The sequence below is a fragment of the Etheostoma spectabile genome, chromosome 4 (assembly GCF_008692095.1).
Source record: "Etheostoma spectabile isolate EspeVRDwgs_2016 chromosome 4, UIUC_Espe_1.0, whole genome shotgun sequence".
Classification (NCBI taxonomy): Eukaryota; Metazoa; Chordata; class Actinopteri; order Perciformes; family Percidae; genus Etheostoma; species Etheostoma spectabile.
The window spans coordinates 36,434,048-36,445,846 of NC_045736.1; the positions used below are offsets into that span (position 1 = coordinate 36,434,048).

Here is an 11,799-nt window from a genome sequence, read left to right on the forward strand (position 1 = left end):
ATATCACATTGTGAAACATTATATCGAGGGGTGCAAGATATATCGACTCAATATCGTTATCGTAATATATCCAAAGTGTGGCAATAAGTATGCAACATTTTGTTTTAACCTTGTTTTCAGAACTGAGGTGTACGATTCCACAGTTTGACAAAAAAGTGCTGAATTCTTAAACGCTGAATGACATGCAAGGGTCTGTTTTTCTGAAAACTGCCACCTGACAGGGCAGATTCCTTGTTAGTGTAACGCACTTCGGCAATAACCCGTTTTCTGATTGTGACATAAACTGGTCTTACCTTTAACGAACTATATGACCTGTCCAGTTCTCACATCGCAGTTTTTTATCACTATTCCTCAACAAACATGAGATAACATGTGTATACTCACAGGGAGGATACATGTGGACACCACAGAGAAAACAGCTCAATTTTTTCCGGGTTGTTTTCCTCCTCGTGTCTTTAGCCAGCAGTGTGAAAGGCACCAAATGGACGCTACCGCCCCCTAGTGTTCGCTCCATGTGGCGCGCTCCGGTTTCACATAGAAACTGGATACATTTCTAAATGACACAAATCCTGAACTGTTAAAAACAAAAAAGCCCTACTTTTTCCACGAACACTTATGCAAACTCCTTCCTTAGCATCTACTGCTGAGTCCCGTGGTCTCTTTTCCCTTGATTTAGTTTTGTTTGTTTTTTGGAACATTTATCAATGTTGTACTCCATGTTCAGTTCATGTTGTAGAATTGGCTGAATGTGTTCGCATTGTGCCTTGTTGTACGTTTGATATGAATCTTTAATTAAAATTAAAAAAAAAAAAAAACTGGATACATCCCAAACTTTATTTACATTTTGTACATTATTTGACAGAAACTAACATAATGGGGACTCTATCAATGCTATGTCATTTTGAGACCCATAATGTCTCATTACGAAAGGTCCGTATACGTAACGGATGTGGACAGGGTGGGAAAGACAACCACTCCAGTCGACGGTTTTTTTTTTCTTCCTGAATTTATTTTTCTGCAGAAGACAACATCACATCAGTGGACTGCTTCCCATTGTCACTGCTCAATGTGAGGCGAGTGCAGATTTGAGTCGCGCATGCGTGACTTTGCGACGAGCGAAGCTGTGAGTTGCGCATGCGTCACTTTGCGACAAGTAGCTTAGTGGTGGGCGATACTACAAAACATAGTATATAAATACATATAGGGTCCGTATTGCCGATACCGATACCAATACGATACTTTTTACTTAAAAAATACTTTTGTGTAGGGGAGAGCATTTCATTATTTCTGAGGTGAATGAATGATCAATTCTTTAGGCAATATTTTTTTTATTAATGTATTGAAGTGCACAAAATTATTAGTTATTAGGCACTGTAGAATGAATACAGCGAGTCGCTGCTCCTCTGCGCGTTGTGTCAGTGAGTCACGTGACGACACAACAACGAATCACAGCAGAGGAGCAGGAGGGGGAGGAGGAGCAATGTGGGCCAAGATGGGAAAGCGGCGTTTGCTCAGGAAGGTGGAAGACACAAGCAGAGTATAGTGAACGTAGAGGAGAGATATCTAAATTAAAATATCGATTCAATTACAGTTGTATCGATCAAATACCAATACCAGCGTTGGCATCGATACTATCGATATTCAGATCGATCCGCCCACCCCTAGTGGCTGTCGGTACACGATCCGTGGCAAATCATCTGCACCGTTTTTTTGTTAATAAAATAAAATAAAATAAAAAAAAGACGTTATTGTTAGGGGAAACCGGAAGCTACGGCAACGTAGGAGGCACAAAAGAGGCGCAATGCAGTAACAACATCTCCGCAGGAAGCAATAGGGTTTGTGATAAATGAATTATACTCAATAAATTGAAATTCACAAATACCCAACAAAACATTAACTGATATTTAAAATAAAATACAATATAAATTGGAAATTAGAATTAATAAAATGCATTTTTAACTCTGTTATAAAGCTAGCTAAATTTGCCTTTCGCCTACTGTTAACTGTTTTTTTTCTTTTTCTTTTTTGACAGTTTACTGTTTTTCTACATGCCTACGTATTTATTATCATATCTTGCAGTATTCACTGACGCCTCTTGTTTTTGCGCACTCTTTTGCTGCCGCATGACAGCAAATTTTTTGGGGGGAGTAAGAAAGGATTAATATATTATAGTGAAATATTATAGTAACATTTTCTGATTGATTGTTGGAACAAATGACATGTGCAGCAATCCCAAATAGAGTGAAGAAGGACAGGACAAGCTAGTCAACTCAACCAGAGACGGTTTAGATATTGGTAGCAGTAGCATAGAGGATCTCACTCAACCAAGCAGCAACTCTTGGGCCTGAAAAGTGAAGTCAATGGAAACATCTTAAACCCGTAGACTGTATATTATTAACAATACACAGTCTATGCTTCAACCTGCATACTACTTCTATTGTAATTCTAATCTAATTTCCAGTAGGGGGAGACTCCACTGGTTGCAAACAGAATCCAGCTTGTAGTACACCGACTACTTCTTATTTGATTAATTACTTCAGTAAACATTTTCCTAATGAGTGTATGGACTCGATCACTACCTTCAAGTCTTCTTCAATACAGCATGATGTTCATTTTGTAAAGTATGGTCTCATTAATGTATTAAAATAGAGATAAGGCACGCGATGCTTAAGGTGCACGGCTACACAAATATCCTGTCAATCAACCTGTCACTGTGGGTTTTCACTTCAAAGTTAATTGGAACATTTGGGTCGGTAGAATCTTGTGTACCAAAATTAGCACTAGCGTAATTTAGGGGAACATCTTCTGATTTGTAACCAGCTTTGTGTACTGTCATATACAGATGAGGTCCCCATTTACCCACTGGCGATACTCTGCTGGATGACTCGCATCAGCTGGTTGTGAATAAGAATAAGAACCATACATGACACTGGCTTAGCTGCATCATCTTCCACAACGCTGCCCTTTAGTCCAAATATGGTAACTTCTGGTTTCAAAATACCAACTCCCTGGATTTAAAAGTCCACAGACCAATGGGTGACGTCACTGAGGCTACATCAGATACTTTTACAGTCTCAGATGTGAACATTGCTAAATGTAAAATACTATAGTTTCACATCGCAAGACCTTTCTCTGCTGTGTCATCAGTGGATCTATTCTGAGATGGTAGTGCGGGGGGGGGGGGGGGGGGGGGGGGGGGGGGGGGGAGACACTCTGGCTTGCAATTCTAGAAACCAATCACAAACAGCCTGGGCGATATGAAGTCCTGAATACAGCCCGGGGGCCTTTGCAAAATAGATAGCGGAGTTATGCGCTTGATAAGGTTGCTTAGCCGAACCAAAAATAACCAGAAATTCTATAACACTTTTTTTTTTTTTAAGACTTCAATACACAGAATCTAAAATTAAGAATTTACTTCTTTTTTTTTTTTCTTCTTCAAAGAACTTTACAGGGCAGCTTTAAACTTTAACACTACTTTATTGATATATTGGGAAAACACACATACAAGACAGTCATAGTGTAGTCCATCAGCAACAGGTCCCATTCACTTTGAATGTTGCATTGAAATGCTGATATTGCATAAAAATGTTCACAAATGTTGCCCGCACTCCAGTACAGTGTTCACCTTCTGATTAAAAAAGGTACAGTTCAACCTTTACTGATTGAGTAGTTTTGACAACATCGGGCCCTTTTCCTCAAACAACCATCATATGCTGCAGATTGTTTCTTTATTAAATCTTTTTAAGTCTACTTTCCAAGGTCCAGCACAGCATTTTAACATTTCACACATCCTAAAAACAAAATATTTCAACAATAATATAGCTGTGGAAAAGACCTGAGCCCAGTGTCGGTGTACTTGTGATTGTGTCTGCAGTCTCCCGACATGCAAGTGTTCCTACATGCAGATCCGAGGCTGCTGGGTAAAACACCTTCCAGGGTTCATCCAAAAGATTAAAAAAAAAGGTCAGACACAGTGAAGGCTGTAGACTGAAGAATGTCGCTCATCCCTCTTTTCAAAACCCTGAAACATTTTTATTTTTCTCAACACACTATCCTTGTCCCACACATTTCAACAGTACATTTGCAAAAAAATGACAAAGAAAAAAATATTAATTCAGCACTTTGTTTTAGAAACATTTCACTTAATATATGCGTAGTTTGGAGAGAATAAAAGAAAAGAAAGAGGAAAACCTCCCAATTGTAAACGGATACAAATAATCATGAAGTCGTCCACCACGTGCTGAAGGGTCTCCCAGTCCATATGATCTTCCAGAACTACAAATCCCACTCCGAGTCAAAGGAAGAACTTTGTGTGAAGCGTTTCTGTGACTCCGCATTTTTCTGGTAATTCTGGGTTGCCACAGAATTGTAGTATTAATGACTTTTTTGGTGCTGAATGTAGTGTATTTGCATCAAAGTCTAGATCTCTGCATGGTGACAAGACTAATGTTTGAGCCCGAGAAAGGCGTCAGAAGGCACTGTGGAGTTTGACTGGTAGAGATCGGCCTCTCTCTGTTGGCTCAGGGCGGGGCAATTCCATCGTCATCATCAATCATCATCTTCATCATCTTCATCATCCTCCTCCTCTTCACTCAGCCTTGTCTTTCCTCTTGGCTGTGAACGGGACCTTGCTGGCGACGGTCGAGCCCACCGTTGAGACGCCGCCAGCCACGGCAGACACCCCGCCCTTCACCAGCCCCACCCCCATCGAGGGCACCGTGGTCACGGCGCACTTGGTGATCTCCAGGCTCTTGCCGCCCACCCAGGCCACCCCACCCACCGCGGCGCCCACCACTCCCTTGGTGACGTTGAAGAGGCCTCCGGTCACCCGCCACATCATGCCAGGGGGAGCCACCACATGGTCCTTACCAGAATCTGAAAACAAATCAAACACACACGAAGCATCAATATCCAGTTTACTACCATGGACTCCTGCTGTGTGAAAAAAGAAGAAGCAAGAATGTACTGTTTATAGAGAACTATGCTGCTTCTTTCCAACTGTATAATGATAGATTAGTAGACTTTCTGGTTCCTATGGGCAAGCAGAGCTACAGTGGGCAGGAAAATAAGAAATAAAACCGTCACAATCAATGCTGTATACCCTTATTGTCTATTAAAAAAAAAAAAAAAAGATTAAGATCCTTTTTTTAATATATATTTCTTTTTGGTCCCCAAATCCCATTAAAAAAGGACCCAATTCAACAATGTATTGATTCGTCTCTCATTACTTTCTGACGTCTCTAGTGACTGTCACTCAGCCCAAAGGCCGCCGGTTCCAACTAAATATGTAAGCCTTTAAAAACTGATCACGAATTGATGAGAAGCAGAAAAAGATAAAATATCAATAAGCTTTCCACTGTATTTCGGGTATTTGTGAGTTTGATTAAGAAAGATTGTCCGCCTGTCTGAGGACAGTGACATCAAGCCAAGTCGGTGTGGATTGAACATTAGTCTCACATCTGTCTCACATCTGGTGTAAACTCAGGGTAAGGCTTTTGGAAACGGCATCCCACCCAACCTGCTTAAATTGTGAGATTAAGGTGTGATGTGCTGAATTTAAAAAAGACTCTTGCTAGACACCAGCAGCTCCGTGAGGCCGTATTAGGCACAGCGGCGCATGTGCTAAATGCTAGTACCAGGATGCTAACATACTCACAATGACAGAGCTAACATGTTGATATTCAGCTGGTAATAGGTTTTCCCTGCTCAACCATCTTACATAATGCGTTAAAACATATTTAGCAATGAACACAAAGTACAGCTCAAGTGTTTTTGCATGTATTTGGACCAAACCAAAGTAACAGACAATAAATATTTGGCGGTAGATGAAAAGTGTAGGAAGTATAGTCAATGTCACATTGTTTGGGACCTTTGGGACCATAGAAATATATTTACAAATCTTTGTTTGCCAATCAATCTAGATCTTAATGTTGAAATACTTCACTGGATAAGTGAAAACGTTGACCTGCTGGTGACACTAGAGGAAATTATTACCTAAGAATTAAGAAATATCCACTGGGCACCATATAACAGTCCAGACCAGCTCAGATGAGATTTTGATATTTGTAGAGTTATGATATTGCTAGGGCTGTATCGGGACTTTTTTTTTTTATATAAATAAATCGGTTTGATCTCTACAATTTACCTGGTGGGTAAACGGTCATCAGGACCGATACTGAAAACAGAATTATCCTTCATCTATTAACAACAGGGATGTTTACTGAGAGCAGCAGCAGTCTTGACTGGTGCGTCTGGACGACAATAGCAGGTTGGAGCGCTTACACAAACAGACACTGACATACTCCCCTGACAAACTAACAGCTTCTGAAATAGCAGCGGGCAACATGTGAGCATAGATTACACCATATTCCTTGCTGACGTCTCAGCGTTTAGCCGCAGCCAGGGGAGCTTGCTGCTTACCCTCTGTAGGCTGGCTGTTGACGGTTTCAGCTTCATCCGGGGCCACAGTGGTCCCAGGCTGGGGCTCCACATTAACGCTGTTCACATTCTGGAAAACACATGAAAACCTCAGACTCTCTTTACTCTAAATACACCCACCTTCAATGTTTTAATGGCATTCCTTCAGCTGATGTCATTCACTTTATCGTTTATTTTCTATATATAGAACCTTTTACAGACAGTCACAAAAGGGCTTCACACAAACATTTGTTAAAAATACAAACCCTACCAATGAAGGTAAAGATTAAAAGACTAAAACCCCAAAATTACAAACTTAAGACAAAAGCGAGTTGAAACATTAGTGTCTTCAGCTGCTTTCTAAAAGCGTCAACCGAGACTGCAGAACATAAGTTAATAGAAACGGCGTTCCACAGAGTTGGAGCTACCACTTTAAAAGGAACGGTCCCCTTTAGTTTTCTAACGAGCGCAAGGGACCTCGAGTAATCCCTGGTTAGAAGACCTGAGGGACCTGTGAGTATTGTACGAATGGAGCAGGTCAGAGGTATTAAAAAGGTGCCTGACAATGCAATTCTTTGTATGTAAGAACAAGAACTTTAAATTGGATCCTGAATTTGATTGGAAGCCAATGTAACAAGGATGAAACAGAAGTGATGTGTGACATTCTGCTGGACCTGGTCCAGCCTTGCAGCAGAGTTTTGGACCAGTTGTAGACGGTCCTGGGAAGCCTAGCTGACACAAGTGAAAACAGAGTCGCAATAATCAAGCCGGGGTCATATAAAACCATGAATGAGCATCTCAAGTTCACATTGAGAAACCATAGCTCTAAGTTTAGCAGTGTTTACCAGGATAGGGACCCCAAAAGCTGAACAACCTTCGAGGCTGTAGTAACCGGAGCAACATGAAGGACTTCAGTCTTATCTTCATTAAGCTGCCAGAAATTGTTTGCCATCCAGTCCTTAATGGAAGACAAACATTTGAGCAGTACTGACACTTTGTTAGTCTCTTACGGATTTAAAGAAACATACAGCTGGATGTCATCAGCATAGAACTGATAATATAACCTGATATCTTCAAATTGCCTTATTATGTGGCCTAGGGGAAGCATTAACAATATATCTATCTATCTATCTATCCATCCATCTATCTATCCATCTATCTCTGACCTACTACAGAGCCGTGAGGCACCCCGCAAGAAAGGGCAGCAATTTCAAAGAAATAGGGACCAAGAGACATGGAAAAACTTTGTGCTTAAGTCTTTCAAGCAAGAAGGCGTGATCCACAGTAACGAAAGCTGCACCCAAACGGAACATTTACCCGCATGAGAAGACATCATCGAATCATTGGACACTCTAAGAAGAGTGGTTTCTGTAGAGCGTTTCTGAAGGAAACCTGATTGGAATTTGTCTAGAATGTTGTGGGTGGCCAGGACAGCAGAGGGGTTTTTGGCAACAACTTTGTCTACAATTTGGGAAATAAAAAGGCATCTTGGAGATAGGCCTATCGTTTGCAGGAGTTGATGGATCCAGATTGGTTTTCTTCAATAGTGGCTGAATGTTTAAAATACGAGGGGACACAATCAGTTTGCAGAGAGCTGTTGATATTTAGATATAGAGGCAACACAGGTACTCACAGACCCAAGGACATTTTTAAATAAGGAAGCTGGTATAACATCTACCGGGGCTCGAGGAAGATTTCATTCTGCTCACCAAGTCAGTGAGTTCTTACAGTGAAATAGGAGCAAAAGGATTCAAAATTAATGGCCGAATGTTTTGGGAACATGCATTTCTGACATTGCTGATCTTATTTCCAAAGAAAAATAGAAAGTCCCTGCAGTCCTTATTTAAAAACACTGGCACTTCAAGAGGAGCAGGATTGACAATTTTGTTGATGGTGTCAAAAAGAATTTTAGGGTCACAATTGCTGGAAGAAATAAGGTTAGAAAAGTGAGATTTCCTCGCCTCCTTAACCATATTATTGTATTTAGATATTAGTTCTTTGTGATAGATCCGGTGAACATAAAGCTTGGTGGCTTTGCACTGTCGTTCAGCCGAGATATGGGGATGATTTGACACTGAAACAGAAATCTACTTGAGGCCCTTTTATAATGTTTCTTTTTTACAACTATAAAGTGGTCTATATGCCTGGGTATGAAACCTGAATACTTGTGTGTAACCAATATGCGTTTATAGCATTGAGATTACAAAAACGGTCATATACTGAATTTGGGCATCAAATAAATCAGTTTGGTCTAATTCATAATGTTGTTGACTTCTTCTTTGAAAAGCTAGTTCCTCATTTCAATTACAGTTTACCAAATTTTAGAGGCATTTCATTCATTTGGACATTTAAAAAAAAGGAGCACTTTTACCCTTTTCCCACCAAAATTAGTGTGTACATGCACGTTTTTTTAAACACAGGAACACTTGTTAAAAATAGACGCTTGACTTCTCTCCCATTGCAAGTAGAGTATGCCTTTGTTTGTTTCTGGTGTCAAGAAACGCGTCGGAAAACAGGGTTAGTAGACACTAGAAAGCAACAAAAGGCAGCATTACTGATTCAGTCTGTCTTTAAAACCCGGTGATTTCTAATTTGGAACAATGTGCAAGCGATTGAACAGAGAAATGGAATTTGCGTCTGACGTTACAGACGTGGGGATGTACGTCATAGCATCGCCCCGGAAATGGGGCAAAAATGTCCGTGTCCACTTGGGTGTCATGTTTCCATAACTGCCCTTTGCAGGTGGAATCAATAAATACACACGACTACTACAAAGTCGTTTATTCCCGGGAAAGAATGCCAGTTGTAACCTTTCCCACTTAAGAGACGAAAAAACAAATGTTGGTAGGTGATGTTTTACTCCTCAGCCTGTGAAAACAGTTTTCTGGTCAACACCATCAAGCCCGTAAAACACCACCGATGAGGTCACACTGATGTCATCAGGGTTATGTCATCTTAAGGTTAAAGACAACAACGGTTATATTTTTTTAAGAAAGCCTCCCTTACAAACCAGAGGTGTGGCATTTAAAAGACGCAAGTGTTCACCAGGCACGGAGAGGAGTCCAACGAAAGATGCTGTTCAGCTGCGTTATGGGAAATGTAGGATCCTGTGTTTTTGAAGATTAACACATACTAGGAATGAAGAAAAGTCAGTATATCTACCTCTGAGGCACAGATTTGGACCAGTCGTTTTTAATCTGTCTCTAAAAAGGCGGAATAAAGCTTACATCTACATCAGTGGTGCGTTCAAGGCAAACCCCTTTTTATCACGTCCTAAACCTAAACTACAGACTTGTAACCTCACACACTGTTACACAAAGTTTCGCAGGAATATATTGAGACTGTGGGTATTGACATTGGGCTGAATTACCTCCTTCTGTTGCTCTGCATGTCAAGGTCACATTTCATAGGATAGATAGATGAGGGTAAACTATTGAAAATCTCATGGTCCTTTTGTGCATGTAAATTTATTTATTTCAACTGAATTACAGATTCAAAATCTGTCTAGCCGTCTGGAGTCAGACTCCCATTTAAACATGTAACTGTCTGGCATACACTCTAAAGATGATGTTGAAACGCGGGACCTTTTTATCGATTTCAACCTTATTTCATTTCAAATGTTTTGTACATATTTGTGTGTGGGTGCATTCTGTATTTTCACAAACAATATACTGAATACTTTATTTTTTCTCTTCTTAAAATCACTGATGATGGATTGATTATACAGTGTGGTATATTGCTCATATTTCTATTTATTTTTTTAAAATATGATTAGATAAAGTAAAATAAAAAAGGATTAACAGGTGGCAGCCACATTGAACATGAGCAGGAGATTCTCCCCCCCCCCCCCCTACCCCCTACCACCCACTGGGGGCCATGTCACCAGAGTAACCCAAGGTAACAAGTAACCCTTTTGACTTGTGACCCTTCATATTAAGCCCCCCCCCCCCTATTAAGGTGAAAACTGCAACTAACTACTGTATAGATTCAACATTTTCAAAAATAGAAATACTATTTCCTAAAATATGAACAAACCATCACCCCACTCCCCTTTTTTCTTAGGATCCAACAAAAAGGGGCCCAGATCCTAAAGATTGAGCACCAGTTGTGGGAGTTTTCTGAAAAATGTAGCCACTGCTGGGTCTGGAAAACAAGTCTAATGTTAAAAAAAAAAAAAAAAAGGGGAGTTTTTTTTAAATGCGGATTTGACATCCGAGTTTGAGAAACATTTGCAGGAAGCTGCGACGCTTCAGTCTAACGCTGCTGGGTAGAAAGATCCACTTTACAGAGGTGAATAGGCGACATTTTCTGAAAGGGTTACAACAATAAAGATAGCTCTTATCATATTCAGATTCCACATAATCACTCATGCAGCCTGCTGCTGAAAAGACTATTCGTTCGTCGTAGTCTACTGCTTGCGTGCTGTTAAAAAAAAAAAACTACACTCGAAGCTCACGCGCAGTTTAACAAGCATATTTCCATATATTTGAACAGGAAAAGCATGCGGGTCAGTCCTTACCTTCACCATTGTTCGCGGAGCTTCTCCCACAACACACCTGACAGGGAAACTTGAGACAGGAGCAGCTTCTGTTTCAGCCTCCGAACCAAACTCTGCTTTAAATTAACGTATTTTCTGTGTGTGTGGGGGAAACCTGCTGCTGTGACTGGAAACGGACTCTTCTTCGCGTGTTTTACGCCTGTACAGCGTAAATCTGCTGCTTTCTAACTTCTCCACACACACACAGTTCCAGTTAACAGGCTGAGCTACGCAGCTCTCTTTTCACCCTGCTGGTTCTGCCGACGTGGCGCCTACACACCCACAACCCACCACACACACAACACACACACACACACACAAACACACACACACACACACACCCACACACACACACACACACACACACACACACACACACACACAACACACACACACACACACACACACCACAACACCACACACACACACACACACACTTCCGTTAAGCCCCTTCAAATTAAAACACTCTCTCAGTGCTGAGGTGGACTAGGCTACAGCACGTTTTATGTGTGAATGTCAGGGGGAGGAAGTGTATGGCCTATTCTGATACATATAATAATAATACTAAAATACTAATACAATTATATATACATACTATAATATCCTAATAATAATAATAATGTATACTGTGTTAATCCTACAAGGGGAAATTACAATTTTACACTTTGTCATTATTACACACATTACACACACATGCTGCTCAGTTTACATCATAGACTGTATATTATTGACGGTCTGTGGTATACAGTGCCTTGCGAAAGTATTCGTCCCCCTTGAACTTTTCAACCTTTTGACCCATTTCAGGCTTCAAACGCCGTTACACTACAAAATTTCTTTTTTCTTGA

At 40.6% G+C, this 11,799-nt stretch overlaps 2 protein-coding genes across 3 annotated transcripts in view; both read right to left on the minus strand.

The window, feature by feature from the left end:
• The window catches only part of hgh1 (HGH1 homolog (S. cerevisiae)), a 13,500-nt gene extending 13,028 nt beyond the window's left edge, over positions 1-472 (minus strand). The window contains exon 1 of one of the 2 annotated variants that reach the window (XM_032514262.1): positions 385-472. The gene's annotated coding sequence lies outside the window, so the exon portion shown is untranslated. Of the gene's footprint in view, positions 1-293 lie in introns of both variants that reach the window. The other variant, XM_032514261.1, reaches the window with a different exon arrangement.
• Positions 473-3,457: 2,985 nt separating this feature from the next.
• On the minus strand, positions 3,458-11,246 carry zgc:153675 (transmembrane protein 263). The gene is made up of 3 exons (XM_032514133.1): positions 10,937-11,246; positions 6,421-6,508; positions 3,458-4,875 (listed from the first exon to the last, which is right to left on the minus strand). The coding sequence occupies exons 1-3, from the start codon at positions 10,943-10,945 to the stop codon at positions 4,589-4,591; spliced, it is 384 nt and encodes a 127-aa protein (XP_032370024.1). The 5' UTR covers positions 10,946-11,246; the 3' UTR covers positions 3,458-4,588.
• Positions 11,247-11,799: the final 553 nt, after the last annotated feature.